This window comes from Danio rerio, chromosome 17 (assembly GCF_052040795.2).
Source record: "Danio rerio strain M-AB ecotype USA chromosome 17, GRCz13ab, whole genome shotgun sequence".
Taxonomy (NCBI): domain Eukaryota; kingdom Metazoa; phylum Chordata; class Actinopteri; order Cypriniformes; family Danionidae; genus Danio; species Danio rerio.
In genome coordinates this window covers 18477694-18496844 of record NC_141037.1, presented here as the reverse complement: position 1 = coordinate 18496844, position 19151 = coordinate 18477694, and the positions used below count along the sequence as shown (strand labels likewise).

General features: G+C 34.9%; 1 protein-coding gene across 37 annotated transcripts in view; it reads left to right on the top strand.

Moving 5' to 3' along the window:
• The window catches only part of nrxn3a (neurexin 3a), a 546850-nt gene that overhangs the window by 162788 nt on the left and 364911 nt on the right, over positions 1-19151 (top strand). For 26 of the 37 annotated variants that reach the window (XR_015512693.1, XM_087289302.1, XM_087289301.1 and 23 more), the window contains 6 exons: positions 2254-2457; positions 6677-6703; positions 12171-12290; positions 12709-13090; positions 14750-14940; positions 16232-16405. Coding sequence is in view for 32 of the 37 variants with exons in the window: in XM_087289302.1 (XP_087145428.1) it covers positions 2254-2457; positions 6677-6703; positions 12171-12290; positions 12709-13090; positions 14750-14940; positions 16232-16405 (1098 nt within the window). In the remaining 5 variants the exon portion in view is untranslated. Of the gene's footprint in view, positions 1-2253; positions 2458-6676; positions 6704-12170; positions 12291-12708; positions 13091-14749; positions 14941-16231; positions 17638-18110; positions 18968-19151 lie in introns of those variants that run through there. The other 11 variants (XR_015512694.1, XM_087289297.1, XM_087289294.1 and 8 more) reach the window with 3 other exon arrangements.

Genomic DNA, 19151 nt, shown 5'->3' with positions numbered 1-19151 from the left:
GACTTTTCTAATACTTTCATACGGCGTGTTTCCTGACCCGCAATGCACTAAATGAAAGTGAGAGAGAGAGTTTTAGAGAAAGGGCATCGCTTCATCCATCAGTGATGTGTCTGGCTGTCCGTCTGTGTGTCAGCTGGCTGAAAAGAGCAGATGTCTTCAACATTCCCTGTGGCAGGAGCGATCTGTTCATTTACCTGTTGAGCCAGTTAATGGAAACCTGTGGGAGACTTGCACAGAATGTGTTAACTTGAATTTAGTCAAACGTCTCCACAGGAAGATGACTTTCTTTCTTTTTTTGTCAGCCATCACCTTGACTGTGCAGGCTATTGTTTTTTGCTGTTTTGCAATGTTATTTAGGACTGTAAAAACACTGAAATATATATGCTTTGTGGGAAACATTTCTTAGCTTCTCTGGATTTATTAGGTTTGGATTTGAGTAAAATGTTAGTTTTTGTTTTATTCTATTAAGGTCTGATAATATTTCAAATAAAACTATTTTTGTCAGAAAATGATATTTAGTCAAATTAATAGTTGTGATTTGTTGTGATTGAAAATTGTTCCACCAGGTATTACTTTGTTCTAGTCTTCTGAAGTGAAAACATTATTACTGTGTTGTCTAAAAAAAAATAAAAACATGTCTGAAATCATGGCACCTTTTTGGGGTTATTCTATGTCATAAAAAGTCTAACTGACAACATATTAATTTTATATCCGAAAGTAATGTCATATAGTGTGCAGGATAAAAAATAACAACAACAATAAATACTCATAAACATAAACGTGGTCTCTTATTGAAACCTTTTTTTGTGAGTCTAAAATGTGTTATGTCAGAACAAATAAAAATAAAGGAAAAGTAACCAACAGTTCTCCCGAATAAAAAAAAAAAAAAAACTTGATGTTAACTTACTCCCCCTCGGACCATTCAATAGGTATGTGACTTTTTCTCCTTTAGTTAAGTTTTAGCTGAAACTGGTGATTCATAAAAATACATGGATAAAAAAAAACAGACAAAACAAAAGTTATACCTATTGATCCTGGGGTCACAGAGGTCACCAGTAGCCTGCACCGTTGATACAAGGCAGGATGGGTCCATGCTTTCATGTTGTTGAAGCCAATTTCTGACCCTACCATACGAATGTCACAGCAGAAATCGAAACCCATCAGACCAGGCAACGTTTTTCCAAATCTTCTATTATCAAATTTTGGTGGACCTGTGCGAATTGTAGCCTCAGTGTCCTGTTCTTAGCTTACAGGAGTGGCACCCGATGTGGTCTTCTGCTGCTGTAGCCCATCCGCCTCAAGTTTGGACGTGTTGTGTGTTCAGAGATGCTCTTCTGCATACCTCAGTTGTAGTGATTGTTTTTTTTTTTTGAGTTGCTGTTGCCTTTCTGACAGCTCGGACCAGTCTGGCCGTTCTCCTCTGACTTCTGGCATCAACAAGGCATTTGCACCCACAGAACTGCCGCTTACTGGATTTAAAATTTTTTTTTTCCAGACCCTTCTCTGTAAACCCTAGAGGTGGTTGTGCGTGAAAATTTCAGTAGATCAGCAGTTTCTAAAATACTCAGACCAGCCCGTCTGGCACCAACAAACATGCCACTTTCAAAGTCACTTAAACCACCTCTCTTTCTCATTCTGATGCTCGGTTTGAACTGCAGCAGATCGTCTTGACCATGTCTACATGCCTAAATGCATTGAGTTGCTGCGATGTGATTGGCTGATTAGAAATTTGTGATAACAAGCAGTTGGACAGGGGTACTTAATAAAGTGGCCAGTGAGTACATATTACGATTTGAAAACAATTAAACCAGATGACTTGATATATCTATTTGTAAATAATTAGTCTGATTGGTATGATTCTGTAGGGGAGTGCATCAGCATATTATAAACAATCTACAAAAATAGATTAATACAATAAAGAAAACAATACAATTGAAATAAACAGTGTTTTACAGTGTTTTTAAGAGTTTTTAGGTAAATGAATCAAAATGAAACTAGTTAATCGTTGTTAAAGTTACAAATGATACAATTTCTTATGCATGAATGTTTTTATAATCAATATACAAGCCTCAAAAACACAGCTAAATTAAAATACAGACTTAACTTTGCATGTTCTGTGATGTAATATTGGGAATGATCACATGGCGATATCGATATGAAACAATATATTGTGCAGCCCTAATCCTCTCACAGTATTTACTTCATAAACTATAATGTTTTTCTAAAAACAGATCTTGTGTGTTTTGTCTACAGAGGCGTCCATCTTGAGCTACGATGGCAGCATGTATATGAAAGTGGTGATGCCGACCGTTATGCACACTGAAGCGGAGGACGTTTCTCTGCGCTTCATGTCTCAGCGGGCATACGGCCTGCTCATGGCCACCACGTCACGCGACTCCGCCGATACGCTTCGGCTAGAGCTGGACGGCAGTCGCGTCAAACTCACGGTCAACTTAGGTATTGTATAAAACCCCCTCCTTCAGGATGCAGTGCTTCTTCTTTCTCTCTTTCTCTCTCTATTTATCTGTCTCTCTTTCCTTTCTCTCTCTTTCTGTCTGTCATTCCAGAGCCACCCTCCCAGTTCATCATTACCTTCATTAATACGATATATTAAGATGTTGTTTTTTTGTTTCTCTTTATTTGCATGGTTCACCAGACATTCAATTATGTTCCGTTTAAATTGATTGTTTTCCTTTTAAAGTAATTGACAGTAAATTGAACTCAAATTGTACTTATTAATTGATGCTAGGGATGGGCGGTATGAACTGTAATTTAATAATAATAAAACTGCATGCTATAATTTTACTGTACATATAATAAAGTATTTAACATACTACAATAAAGTTATTTGTTAGGGGATTTTTAAATAAAATAGTGTTTATTATGTCATTTATTTCAGAACATGACAAGATAAATGTAGTTACTAAAGAGGAACATTTAAAATATTTTAATTGAAAATATTTCAAATTAAATAAACAAACAAAATGTATTAACCTTGGAATGGTTCTCAGGATTGTGTTCACATAATAATTCACATATTATTATATGTGAGGTTTTTTTTTTTATTAAAGTTGTGTGAATTTGGTGACATTTTATCTAGAAAACCTGATCCCCTTATAATTCTTGCGATATGGAATGCAAAATAAAAAATAAAGCTCAAAAGACCCTTTCCACATTTTCGGGTTTCTCAGTAGAGGAAGTCGTCATAGTTGGGAAAACTTAAAGTGCAATGAATAAGAGAATAAAACAATTTTTTTTACAATCTTATTTGCTCAAATAATAAAAGAAAGACTCCATGATGGTGTTATCAAGACTTTAAGAAAAAGAAAAAAAAAATGTGTGAGACTGATGACGGCACCCAGAGGAGAAAATAATGTTAAATTAACTGTCCTGTTCTATAGACACTGCATTAGAAACACCTCGCCGTAATTCATTTTTTGTCATTTAAAGCAAAGATAATACATACATTAATACATGTTTTTTATTTTATTTAAATATTAAACACTTTCAAGGAATTAACACTAACTACTCCACCAAGAATATTTGGATTGCATTTCTTAACTTCTATGTTGCTAACACATTCGATGCATTTTTTTTCAACACATCCTATTTCTAAAATATCAGCCTCTACCAAATGGTTGATATGTCGATTTATGGTAAAAGTACCAGACTTAATACATATACTATAAACAATCTGAAAGTATGACCAATTTATTTTAAAATATTCACAATAAAACATTTTTGAATACTAAATTACCTTTATTTATTTGAAGTATGCCATAAATTATTTCAGTTTCTCATTTAAAATTCTTTCTTACTTTTATTTATTTTTTTAACAATAAAACCAAAATCCAGTGTAGTAGTGCAACAGAATGTTTGTTTGATTTTTATTATATTATTATTTTATTTTTTGTAAACAAACAATACTGTGTATGTAAGCCATTATTTAAAACAGTCATTATTTAAAATTGTAAAAACATGGTCAACCATTCAGTATATGGGCAGTCAAAGGCTTAAGATGGTGATGACTGTTAAATGCGTCATAACAGGCTTGTGAAAAGGGTCCATATCTTGGAAAATAAATAAATAAAATAAATAAATCACTTGACAGGGAGTCAGAACAACTAAAATACAGGCTTATAAAGTATGTAAATGTTTTATTTATGGCGACCTGCAGCCTATTTATATTCTGAATTAAATTGTAAAGCATTTCATGCACGGCATTTTTATTTAAGCAGCTGTGTCCAATTTTACATATACATTTTTATTGTTTGGGATTAATCAGAAATTTCATTTTCAGGGTGTCCGCGGGGGCTTTAAAAGTCTTAAAATGCCTTAAATTCTCTAAAAAAATTGTGTTATATGTCTTATACATTTTTAAACAGGTCTTAATTTTTCTTTGTCCAAGTACAGCTACCCAATTGGGCCGACATACATGCAATCACCAACAATCCATCCTAATAAAATCAGGGAAAGAAAACTAAAAACAATTACACAGTTCCTCATAACAGAGCAGTTTATCCCTTTACGTTATCTTCCATTCATACAAAAACTATTTACAGAAATAAGGGCTAGTAGACATAATATTTATAAATAGACATGAAACTTATGGTTTTATAAGAGTAATGCATTAGGTTGCATAGAAGATATACTTAATCAATTTGGACCAAAAGGCCAACAAACAAATATGTTGATTATTTATGTAATTCCCTCTACAGTAAAAATACTTTTAACAATGATAAACTTGTCATTAAAAAAAAAAAAGAAATATTATGTTGAAAATAGTGTTTACAGCTACAATTGTCTTGTTTTGACAGATTAAAGTATATCCCCAAGAAATAATTACATTTGCTTTGTTTAGTTTTTGTGGCAAACCATGCCATTACAAATAATTATTAGTGTTTAGCCCTGTATAAGTCTAAAATTTCATTTAAATGGTCCTAAAAGAATCTTAAAAACTCTGAAATTTGACTTGAAACCTGTAGAACCTGAGATATTTCTAAAATATTTTTATTGTTTTCTTTATTAACCATAATATTGTGCTATAAAATGATCTGTTCAGTATAGAGTATAAAACCACCATACTGCCCAGACCTACCTGACACAATGTTTGGTGCATCTTTTGAATATAAAGCCATGATCATTGTCATAGTGAAGCCAAAAACTCCTTCGAGACAGTCACAGCACTGCATACCAGCATAACATTTTTATTTGTTTGTTGTTCGATACTAACTTTTAAATGATGCTTAATTTTTTTCTTTGTTTTTATGATTGCAAACCCCTTCCAAGTGTTGTGACTTTCTGATTGTCAACTTAACACTAGTTCTTGTCATATTTTCAGTAACTCTTTTTCTGGCAAACTTCACGTTCTGTCTCAGTTGGTTCCATTCGTACCGCATTTGTGCTTTGGTTGGTATTTCCTTTCTGTTACATCACATCCTTTAAACCCCGGTCACCTCTCCCTCCCACTTCTCCCGTTCTCTGACACACACATTCTCCATGCTTTGTTAAAAGATGGTATTCACCCCTTCAAAGGCCCTTAGCCTGCGGCCCGGTCGGCAAACAGCCCGAGAACAGAGCTCTCAGCTTCACCTGCAGCTGGTAGCACCTCTCAATCCTCGACACCACACCGTTTTTGCTAGACCAAAGATCAGACAGAATAACTGCTCATTAAGTCACTGTGTCATCATTAAAGAAAGTGACATAACTCGCACCTCACTGCAGGAAACAGCCTGAGGTTTGACAGTAGAACTGATGGTCTGCGACAGCTCAGTCCTAGCAGAGACGAACGCACGCTGTAAACATACTGAAAGAGACAAGAACCACCGCATACACTCAGAACTCATCCTGAAATCAGCCTGTCAGATGTAAACCACAAACGTTTGGCGTGTTTGTAGTCTCAGTAGCTTTCAAAATCCAAGTCCTTTCACTTTTTGCACTGCACAAGTTCACAGTTGTCGGTTAGCTAGCATGTTGAGTGCTCATTTTGACACGTCAGACCTCAGGAAGAAGATCTAGTTTGGAGGTACTGAGGCCACTGCATGGTGCTGGTGCTTTTTGTATCGAGGCTGTTTGCTCCCACTTTTCTGTTGCGGTTGACGACACATGGTAAATCCAGCCACACAGAACCCAACTCAGAGCATCAAAATGAGCTTATAGTAGCTTTTAGTGCTATCAAAATTGATGTACATTCAAGAAAATCTGCCCTTACGCCAACTTCTTGCTAAATGCATTTAAAGCTAGCCTATATAGCAAATTTAGCTAATGAGCTGGTGTGTTTTCAATGGGGCAGAAGCTTAGGGAGAAAATTTCAATGCTTTGTTTGGTAAATAAAACTAAATTAAGCTGTGGGTTGAATAATCTTTGTGGTTGGTGAGCTCCAAGCGGCCATTTTATTAAGTGAAATTGCTTATATCAGTTTAATCTGTTTAGCCATTTAAACAATTGGCCATTAAATTGTTGTTTACATATACATGGACATGTATAATATCTTCATCTATTTCTAATAGACATAGTCTTTACATTAAATCGTAATCTATTTGATATATCAAAAAACAAAATGGCCGTCTCTTTGCATGTGGACGTCCCCGGAAGGGTGGAATTATTGTTTTTGGATGTCTGCAGCTGTAACCTTGAAGGATGCAATTTCATCTGTCACTTATTTTCCCCCATCTAGACTGTATCAGGATAAACTGTAACTCCAGTAAGTTAACACTCAAGTTTCATTTTGCTCCTAATGATGTTGAAAGCAATGTCTTAAGTCTTGTACCTTTTCCTCCATTTAGTCAAGGAGAGTTTGCATCTAGTGACAGGGTCAGTTCGTGGAACACGATTTTAAAATGGTGGTGACTTAATAATCATGGCTGGTTTTCGACGGCCTATAATTTGCCTGTCATGTCAATCTATTTCCTGCTCTATTAGCATCTCATATAGGAGAGTTTTAATTTGATGGTATCTTCTAAATGACTAAGGAATGCAGTATTTCAAGTTAATGCATGCGTTATTATGAGACATTATTGTGCATGTGGAAGTATATTTTATTTGCAACCTTTACAACTACACTACCTGACAAAAGTCTTGTCGTCGTTCCCAGTTGTAAGAGCAACAAATAATAACTTGACTTCTAGTTGATCATTTGGAAAAATGGCAGAAGATCTTTTCAGATTATTCATCTGTTGAACTCCATCCCAATCATCACAAATACTGCATATGACCTATTGGAACCCGCATGGACCTGAGATTCTTACAGAAATCAGTGAAGTTTGGTGAAGGAGTAATCATGGTTTGGAGTATGGAGGCATGCAAGAGATCTGCATAGTGGATTGCAACATCAACAGCCTGAGGTATCAAGACATTTGTGCTGCTCATTATGTTACAAACCACAGGATAGGGCAAATTTTTCAGCAGGATAGCGCTCCTTCTCATACTTCAGCCTCCACATCAAAGTTCCTAAAAGCGATAAAGGTCAAGGTGCTCCTAGATTGGCCAGCCCTGTCACCAGATATAATGATTATTGAGCATGTCTGGAGTAAAAAGAAGGAGAAGGAGGCATTGAAGATGAATCCAAAGAACCTTGATGAACTCTGGGAGTCCTGTAAGACCACTTTCTTTGCCATTCCAGATCACTTCATTAATAAGTTCTTTGAGTCATTGCTGAGATATATGGATACGTCTCAGCTTATGGGAGCCATGGGATATTAATTCTTTTTCCACTGCACCATGACTTTATATTTTATACTGTACATTATTTCTGTTAAGTAACAAGACTTTTGTCTAAGCAAAGTCAGAACTTACTTTTCTAATTAATTAATTAAAAATCAAGGCATGACCATATTTTATTTAGCTAAAACAAGAGTAATCTAGAGGCCTTTGCCTTTCATATAACCCACTTCTGATGCCATATGATCAACTAGATGTCAAGCTATTATTTGTTGTTCCTGAAACCAGGGTGGGCGACAAAACTTTTATTAGGGAGTGTATATTTGTAATTCAGGTTTTAAAGTCACATTATGAAGTCACCACATATCAGCTCTGTGCCTAAAAATAAAGCAAAATACTTTTGCATACAAAGCGCATAATTTAACATTGTTATAGCTGGGTCTACTTTCTGCTTATTCTTGTAATATGATTCAATATGTTTATTTTGCAATGCCACATTATTTGTAAGGAAAATTACTGCATTTAATTATATGATCATTAATGTATTGATTTATTATAAAGAAAAATGCTTTCAGAAACATGCAGTTCAACCATTGCCTGCTGTTCTTAGATTTAAAGTGTAGAAATGTCTTTTTTCAGTTCTACAATTAATTTAGCAACGATAGTTTATTATTTATTTATTACATTGTTTTTGCAGTTTTGGCACAAAAAATGCTTTTACTCAAAAATAAGTATTGGATCCTCTCAATGACAGTGTTCTGAAGATCATCATTTAAAAAAAGGGAAAATAAAATGGTGAGAAAAATGTTACCACTATACTTTACATTTGATTGTGATCATGATTTTGCATGACGAGGTAAGAAAACCTTAATGCAGATGTCTCATATTTGCATACAGTGTGCATGTTTTACAAATGTGTGAATTTGTAAATGCATGGCTGCTTATAATAGAAATCTAAAAGAAATATGGCATATTGCAAATTAGAAATAATAGAATATTATTGAAATATACTGCAATATAACGATTGCAGACAGGATGACTGTATCCTAATGACTATACAGTAAGGTCACTCTAGATATAAAGTGTTTGTGTCAAATATTGAGGGATGGCTTTGCAGTGCTGGAAATGCACCAAATGCTTCAAAGTAAATGTAATCCTCAACCACACATTCATCAGTCATTCTGATCAAGTAGCAAGCAGTCACATCATGCTAGATTAGTCTCACATCTCTTTACCTGCACCAGTTCACACTTTCCATCACTCAGATTAATATAATGCCACTAATTAGAATGATGTGCTTATCAGAGCTATTAGTTCTTAAGCTTCTGTTATGAGACCTGCATTTTTAAGTGCTCTGAGATTATTACCTGCATATGGCAGGAGAATCTGTGCACAAAGTCTTTGATACAGTTGGATTTATGCACCGTTTTGTCGTTTTTGCTTTGAAAATGTAATTGTTTCCATTGTTCTGCTCGTATTACGATGTTTTGAAACTGTGATAAGAAATAGTATTACATTTACAGACCCAAATTTCCATTATGCAGTAGGTTACAGTGCAATAGGTGTTGTTTTTTTAAATCTCTGATCAAATAGACATGATCAGTTATCTGAACTATGTTAGTGATGGCAGATTGCAAGCTTCGTGTTGGTCACAACACATTTGTATCAGTGTCGAAGAAGGCTAAAGGTATTTTTTTTTCTCAGGAACTAGTGATAACTGCATGCTGGTAGGTACATAACACAATTTCCCAAGAGCAAGAGATTTTGAGGGATGTGGAGCATCGCTCCACATTATAGCATGCTCTGAGGTGAATCCAAAACGCCTCACTGCTATCCTCTGTGACTACTCAACTCCTCAGATGTGTTGCATCATAAAATATATTGCTTTCTTGTATATTAACTTTGATTCTGACTAAAGGTGAAGCGTGTGATTATTGCATCAATGCTGTTACCAAAGGGAACTGCAAAAATAATTCTTCTTTGCTTTGCTTCTGCCATTGGTTTAAAGAGGATATACTGCAGGCCTTTTTGTGCTTTACATATGCAGACTGATCCCAAAAGTCATGTAGCTGTTTTACTCTTTTGTCAGTTTAGTGGCTAATTCATATGAGTTCAGGTGTACAAAAGTCTACAATTTTTAAAAGGAGGAGTGGAACCAAACCCTACCACTAATTGAGCAAAATCATGCTAAAATATACCAATGAGATCATACAAATTCATATGAGTTTACTAAATCCAAAAGTTACAAATTGGAGTGAGATAGCGTCAATAATTCTGCATAAGTGGATTTAAAATCCTCCTGCAGTAAAGTCACTACTTTTTCTACCGTAAAACAGATTTTTTATAAACAGAATTTTTTTTCTTCTTACAATGAGAGCATATGTAAGTATGCATAACTGCAATTCATTAATTTTCTTTTTGGCTTAGTCCCTTTATTAATCCGGGGTCGCCACAGCGGAATGAACCGCCAACTTATCCAGCAAGTTTTTATGCAGCGAATGCCCTTCCAGCCGCAACCCAACTCTGGGAAATATCCACACACACACACACACACACACACACACACACACTACGGACAATTTAGCCTACCCAATTCACCTGTACCGCATGTCTTTGGACTGTGGGGGAAACCGGAGCACCCGGAGGAAACCCACGCGAACACAGGCAGAACATGCAAACTCCACACAGAACGCCAACTGAGCAGAGGCTCGAACCAGCGACCCAGCGACCTTCTTGCTGTGAGGCGACAGCACTACCTACTGCGCCACTGCTTCGCCCCGCAATTCATGTTGTAAAAGTACATTTTTGAGTGGCGAGTTGCTTTTTTTAATGGATTCAGAATTTGACTAAAGCAACAATCATGATAGACTTTGAGTGCATCAAATGATACAGCGGTCATAATTAGAAGTGTAATGATATACAAGTCATAATTCCATATGTATCTCAGTACTGTTCTCACAATCATGATACTTTAAATGCAATATAATGATTTAATGCACCACATTCACTTTGCGGAGGTTCACCCTAGCCAATGCTGCTTAAGTCAGTGATTGTTGTCACTTTTAGTTTACAAAAACATGCATGCAAGTTATAATTACCTGCAGCTCCTGATGCTGCATTGAGGCCTTATAAAGCTAAACTATTTCTGTGTGCAACAAATGAAACATAATTGGTTCATTATTATTATTATTATTATTATTATTATTATTATTATTATTATTATTAATTATTATTATTATTGATGTAGTAATGATTTATCACTTGTTATTTACAACCTGAGGATGTACACTGAATTAATGTATGTCTTATTGCCTCTCTATGGTAAACATGCTGTATATCTAAAGTGTCAACTCGCGTCTGACAGTGAATAACACTATCTAAAAAAAACAAACTGACTCTTGAATAAAACAAGCTCAATGTCCTAAATCTTATCTTTTACATCAGTAATATGCATTGTCGCTTTGTAATATCTCAATATTACAATGTATTGTTCCCCCCCTTATCAGAAGATTTAAGACTAGTCTTAAGTGTTAGTTTTACATCCATAGTCACATCACACTTTGCTGCATTTTTTCTAAACAAAACAGCATAGTTCAACATAAAATGCAAATCGACAGGTTCACCAAACTTGAACCATTGAAATACTGCAAAATGTGAAAAAAAACAAGCTTGCATTTCAATTTTCCTGCATTAACATCAATATAAATGGGTCAGTGGATCATAATGTACACCTCTGATTGCCATTGTGTCAGTAGATATGACTGTGATTGGGTAATGCAAAAACACTCACTGGAGCATTTGCCAAGTCTTTTTGCTTTTGTTAATATCCTGTTATTGCAGTTTTAACTGATGATGCTCATGATTTTGTTTTGAACATGCTTATGATACAGTATGATATGAGCTTATATGATACAGCATGATATGAAAAGCTCCACACACTAGTTGACAGGATTGGTTGCATGCTTGTGACAATAGAGGGATGGAGTTTTTAAAAACACTTTTACACGTGGATTATCTTTAAACCTATTAAAAACAATAGATAAACATTCAAACAACGTTAACTTCATTTTCACCACAGGGTGTTTTAAAAAAAGCTATCCGCCTGCCTTTTATTAAGCAGATAAATCCATTTATATTGTTTCAGTCAAACCAATAAGAATACTGTCTTTGAGTGGTATCCAGACCTTTTATGAGTTTAAGCTATTTAATCACAGGGTTTTGCTTTGATTTTTGTGGTAAAATGGTCACAAAATAAGCTTAACAATTTAGTTAATTTTTTTTTTGTTAAGGCTTATGTTTTGTTTTTAATGTAATATTCAATAAGATCTGCACCAAACCTCTGCTTTCTCTTTTCTTGTAATTGCTAGAATGAATTGAACTCTTACTTGGCATGCAGTAATTTTAGTATAAAATTCAATGTATCTGGGTTTTTTACCTTTTCACACTGAAAGCAAAGGTTTGGTCAGAGACCATTCAGGTTGGAATTAACATGTCCTGACCGTCATTCTCAGGCAAAGGACCAGAGACACTGTATGCCGGACAAAAACTCAATGATAATGAATGGCATACTGTGCGCGTGATCCGGAGGGGCAAAAGCTACAAGCTAACGGTTGACGATGACGTAGCAGAAGGTACTATCCTTGGTCCTCAATCTGAAAGACAAGCACAATTCTTGATGGGTTATTAGATTCATATAATTGAAGCACTTGATGGAAGACAACTAAAGAAGTAACTGTGTGAAGGTTGCTAGTTTTTAAAGATTTTGTGGTTTTGATAAACTGTAGGCCATTTTTGGCAATTGCTTAGCCGAACTCAAGTGTTTCACAGCAATAAAAAACATAGTTTTAGTTCAGGTTCATTGCTGCGCTGGCTTAAGTAGGACTGACTTTGTGTAGCCAATAGTTGAAGTGTCTGACTCAGTGCTTGAATAAGGGTTTTGATGGTACAAACAGCATTTTTTCTGCCTGTACAGCAGTGCATTATTGTTTAAGGGTGTAGTATAGCAGCATTTTTTTCTTGTTTTCCTTTCCAACCTGCTGTGGTTTGTAGGTCAGATGGTGGGCGATCACACCCGGTTAGAGTTCCACAACATCGAGACTGGTGTGATGACTGAGCGCCGCTTCGTCTCCATGATCCCCTCCAGCTTCATCGGTCACCTGCAGAGCCTGAAGTTCAACGGCCTGCTGTACATCGACCTGTGCAAGAACGGTGACATCGACTTCTGCGAACTCAACGCTCGCTTTGGCATGCGCTCCATCATCGCAGACCCTGTGACGTTCAAGTCAAAGAACAGTTACTTGAGTCTTGCCACCTTGCAGGCTTATACCTCCATGCACCTTTTCTTCCAGTTCAAGACGACCTCTGCGGATGGATTCATCCTCTTCAACAGCGGGGACGGAAGTGATTTCATCGCTGTGGAGCTGGTGAAAGGGTAAGTACGTTGAAGAAAAAGTAACCACTTTAAGTTATGGATTTTACCTTGACAGTTGAGGAAAAGACATGCTGATGTAATGTATTTTTATGGATCTTCTCAGCATTCAATAGTTGAAGTAAGCTGGAAATTTGATCTAAACTAAACTAAAATTAATTTAGTGTGCCAAACTGTATTTTAAGTAAATTTACTTTAATTTTTTTTTTCAATTTACAGTAATTAAAGGTAAAATAATTTATTTAATGCATTGTTTGGGTAAGAGCAAACAAACCATACAAATTAAAAATAAATAATCCATCATAAATTAAATGTTGTCTTGGACAAAAATAAGACAATTTTAAACTTTGTTAAACCAAATTTTGAGCATTTTTTTCCCACTATAATACATTTCACCACTAAAATTGTTCAGTAATTGTTTTATTTTTAATATTAAATCAACCAATACATTTCATGATTTTCAGTATTCATTAGTAAAAATAACTTTATGTATTTTTGAAGTAACAAAGTTTAAGATTTATTTGCAAAACAGGACAGCATGAATAGCATATATAAATAGCATAAAAAAAACAAGTGTAATGATGAAAACTAAAAGAAAAGGTTTTCATAAAGCATACTAACTCTAAAGAATGCTAACTGGGTTTTCAAATTATTTATTAGTTATTTATGTTTTTGTATATTTGTTATTGGCACTTAATCAGAAATATCATTTGTATTATAATAAGCCAAAAATGATTAATGATTAACCCGTACTCAGTTTGCCATATCTTGACCTATATAAGCTGAGACGGCAACTTTTATTACTTTTATTACTTTTTTTTTAAAGAAGAGAAATGGGAACAACTCATTGAGAACAGTAATCACTCATTGATTTGTTTATATAAACAAATAGAAAGAGTCAGAGAATTAGGGGTTTAAGCACATACTGGACTGAGTAGATGAACAATTATTGTAAAAAAAAAAAAAAAAAAAGTTGAACTTTCCATTTTGGATGGCTGTAACAGGCACATTTACTAAAAGAGAGTGTCTTTTGGGACCTGCATGCCTGTTGACATGTAAAGAAAACTCAAAACTTCAATTTGTTGTACTCATGTTACATGATTGTAAACAAGTGTGCAAACTTTTGTAGGCATCACACAATAGGTGGCGCTATAATAGTAGAAAGGGTCTCTGAAAAACAGTAGTTTTAGTAGGTCTTTATGCTTATTTCAGTGGTTCAGTTACCATTTTAGCCACTAGATGGCGGCACAAGACCACTTATTGCTGCTGCCTATGCTATCCACAGCAAAAAAAAAAAAAAAAAAGCTGATTTTACACAGCTTCTCACAAACACACTTAATCTACAAATCATATGGTGATTTGACCTTTCTGGGCAGCTTTTCTCAAAGACATCTCCTGTCAATAAAACAGTTTATTAAATAATTTATATCACATCACTTATATACATTATTATATCTATTTATATAATAGTTTAGCCATAAAAAAATTGCCTGTGTGTTAACATTGTCCATTAAGGATGGGTTTTAATCAGCCATAAATTCTGACTTGATCAGCATTAAAAGTTCTTTAATGCTTGAACCCCCATTATGCCGCTTGCAGCTTTAATTTAATATGTTATTTCTACTTTCTCATTAATCTGACCTTCTCTTTCCCATCTTTTAGGTATATACATTATGTGTTTAATCTCGGCAACGGGCCCAATGTAATCAAAGGCAACAGTGAACGAGCTCTCCATGACAACCAGTGGCATAATGTTGTCATCACAAGAGACAACAGTAACGTCCACACACTCAAAGTCGATGCCAAGGCAGTGAGTCAGGTCGTCAATGGCGCTAAAAATCTGGACCTTAAAGGTACGTAAACAAATATGCTTACAATTACATAATTTACGAAAAACTGAAACCTTTCTCTTTGCACTTTTGAATACTTTCAACGTTGTAAAGTTTATTCATTTACTCATGGGACCATGAATATCACTAAAAGCGATGTAATAGAATCAGGGGGAGGCCATGCCAGCCTGTCTCTGGTTCCCGAGGCTCTGCACTGGGTTGTGGAAATTAAACCAAAACAAACGATTACAGTTGGCTAAGGCTGGTATTAAAAATTCAGGAATGTTTAAACTGCCAGAGCCACGGAAAACGTTAAAAAAGTTAAATAAAACATTTAATAAGCATGGCCATCCCAGTAGGTGGCGACTTCCTCTCTTCGGAAAACTAGTTTTTCAGTCCGGTTGTCCACAATGTATGCTAAGAATGCCAGCAATGATCAATCAATAACAATTAACTGTCGATAATCCTTGAAATCAATACACCTTATTAATGGTTGATTAAGGGATCAGTCCATCCAAAAATGACAATTCTTTTAATAATTACTCACCTTCATGGCGTCACAATCCCTTGAGACATTTATTTATCTTCAGTACACAAATTAAGACACTTAAGATGAAATCTGAGAGCTCCCTCATCCTCCATAGACTAAAACGGTGAAAGGATGTTAAAGTAAAAACATTGTAAACCAAAAATATTGTAAACCTTTCATGTGACTTGAATGGTTCATCTGTAATCATACGAAGCTCCAAGAACACATTTGTGTGGTAAAACAAACTCTAAATAAGACTCCTTTTACTATTGTCTTCTCTGACAGGGTCTAATATGGAACACGAACGCAAACTGGCTGCCATGTTATTTGTTGAACAGTGTAACACAGGCTACTTTTTCTGGTTGGTGGACATGGTTTACAATTGAGGTGTCCGCTTACCCCCGTTCTGCCAGGTTCTGTCAACAAATGAATGCGAGTTGCAGTTTTACAATTCTGGTAATAAGCAGATGCGTTTATCGACCACAAGGGGGAGCAACAGAAGAAACTTTCACAAAGTAGTTTAATTTGAAGCTTATCAATTAAACTACTCATTGATTAACGACATCCCTTGTATTTTTGCACGTAATATGTTCTACTTAATTTATTGAACTTTATATGAATATTTTATTCTTTATTCTCAAAAGAGATTTACACTTGTCAGCAACTTGCATTGTGTAAATGAAAACCCATACTTCAGTATGCTTTCAGCTGAAAAGAAAAACTCATACATTCTCATGCACGCAATCATATTGTAATTGTGAACATACGCTTTCGTGTTGTCTTTAGGTGACCTCTTCATTGCCGGATTGGGGCCCAACATGTACAACAACCTTCCGAAGCTCGTGGCCTCCAGAGAGGGCTTTAAAGGCTGCCTGGCATCCGTAGACCTGAACGGACGCCTTCCTGACCTCATAAACGACGCCCTGTTCCGCAGCGGCCAGATCGAGCGAGGATGCGAAGGTACACCCTCTAACAACTCGAGCTCCAGGAGCCCGTTCTTTCTCATGAATGCAAACAGTAGTTCCAACTCCACCTCCACCTCACTGCACCATCACTCCATCTTTCTCACCCTGCTCGTCTCATCTCTCACCCAGCCTGCTTTCTGCTGAGCACACTGGCGGATTAATAGTCTTATTGGCCACATTGGTCATGCTAGGATCAGCCAAGTCTTCGCTTATTTCAATTAATGATATTGCAGAGAAGGAGTATTTACATTGCAGTATTTTGTCATGGTGGAACTTTATGCAATTAATCTGATGTGTTTTGACCTTAAACCATTAAAAATCAAATGAGAATATGGGCAGCTATTAGGTAATTATGACCATTGTGTTGTACTTATACACTACCTTATATAGAACTTCAGATTTTTATTGTAATGTAATAATGTGCACCCTTTGTAAAGCTGCATTGAAACAATAATTATTGTGAAAAGCGCTATGCAAATAAGCTTCACTATAAATTAATTGAACAGTACTATTAGTCTGCAAGGATTTGTTAATTTGATTCAAATGACAGTAAAGGAATTTATAATATTAATACATTATATTTGTGGCACGTCATGATTTTGCCAAGTACGATATGAGCCTGCATTAATATTTATGTTGATCCTGAAACATAATTTTTGTTCAAAAATGTAATCCATACCTATTCCCTACCCCTAAATTCAACCATAAGTGGAAATGATTCCCAAGATCATACGGGAATAAAAGTTGGAAAACAGTCATGTAGAAGTGCATAAACCCAACCGTAAGCCTAAACTTAACATAAACTTTGAACTTATCACTTACTTCTGATTGGCAGATTGGAATGTTGTTCCAGGATCAACATAGATGTTAATCCAGGAACAAGCCCTGCTTGGTGAAATCAGGTTGGCGATATTTGTGAGTGTCTATTCATCAAACAATTATCAAAACATGTGCTATGGATTACACAAAAATATTAATCAGCACACCTGTTTTCACAATTGATAATGAAAATAATACAAATGCGCCAAATATCTTAAGGATCATTTAAGTCTGGAGAAATGATGCTGAAAATTAGGACTGATATTAAAAACATTTTGTATTTCTGCGATATACAGTTGAAGTCAGAATTATTAGCCTTTAAGCTGTATAGAAGTGTCTTAAAAAATATCTAGTAAAATATTATTTACTGTCATCATAGCAAAGATAAAATAAATTAGTTATTAGAAATGAGTTATTACAGCTATTATGTTTAGAAATGTGCTGAAAAAATTGTTTTTTTCAAGAATTAACAATCTTCACTGCCTGATTGATATACGATAGAAAGCGGGTCTCTGAATGTACAAGAAGATCTTAATTACATTACAACATCGATGCTGTAAAAGGAACTGTATGAAATTGAAAGAAGTCATATTAACCCTTCATTGGAAGATTATCTGTATGGGAAGAGACACTAGTTGTGCATATACCCTATTGAGCAATCAACACTGCATAGTATATAATGTAAAATTTATTAAAGTTACAAACATTAACATTTCTTTTGGTCAAATGTTTTAAACTCTCCAATGTTAAAATGTTCACACAGCCACAGACACAGTGTAGCCCTACTGAAAATTCAGCATTGCTACCACAAAAAAAATGAAATATATTTTTTTATATATTTATTATTAAAAATTATATATATATATAATTTTTTGAGGTAGCAATGCTGAATTTTCAGTGCTGAATCAAAATGTATCTGTTTTACTGTATATTTGGTCAAATAAATGAATCCTTGGTGGGGTTTTTCTAAATTAAAAATATAAAATTTTGAACAATAATGTGTATATCTAACATTTTTACAGTTTTAAAGTGAAGGAAGTTGAGATCTGTAATTTAAAGAGTTTTGAGAATATATATTTTAAATGGGAGTGAAAAATATGTATGAAATAATGACATAAAAGTCTGTGTATTTGAATTTTACTATACTACACTTGTTATTTGATTTCAGAATAATAGTACACCTACTACATCAGCAGAACAAACTAGACAAAGATTATCTTACAACATTACCTTCTAATAAAAGGTTAGAAAGGCGAATATAATTTAATCATTGCGAATGATTGTATGTTAAATGCCAAACTTGTTCAAAAGATCAGAACACACATCACTTGATCCACAAAGGAATATTTCTTCACTTACTAATATTTCTTCATCGCTAATATCCATTTTTGTATGTACATGAGATTTCTGCCACATTTCTCAGTGCATGCTGTTATCTTTTGATTTTTGAACATTTAATGTGTAAGTTTGATTTTTATTTATTGAATTTTGGTTTTGTCTTTCACTTTTTTGTTCTTTGTGTTTTCTTTCTTATTTATTTGATCTGTTATAGTCTTGTTTGAGTACAACTTTGTGTTTAAACATTTTCTGGCATGTCCAAGCATCACAAAACCAATTGTCCATCATTACAGTTCCATCTTTCATAACATCCTCTGTTGTCTCGAACAAAAAGTCTCCTTTTATGTTCAGTATGTTGCGTTTACATGTTGTTGACTAATAAAATCATATCAACCTTAAACCGTTTGGTCTTTTGTTGTATCATCTTCACATTTTGTTGCTCAAGTCCATTGCATGAATGTGAAATGTCAGCATGCTTGATAATCAGATTATCAAAGACAAACGCCTCTTTTATACAAACAACAACTACAAGCCTTACAAGATGCTCAACTAATGCACATTTAATGGTTTAATGTCAAAGTGTG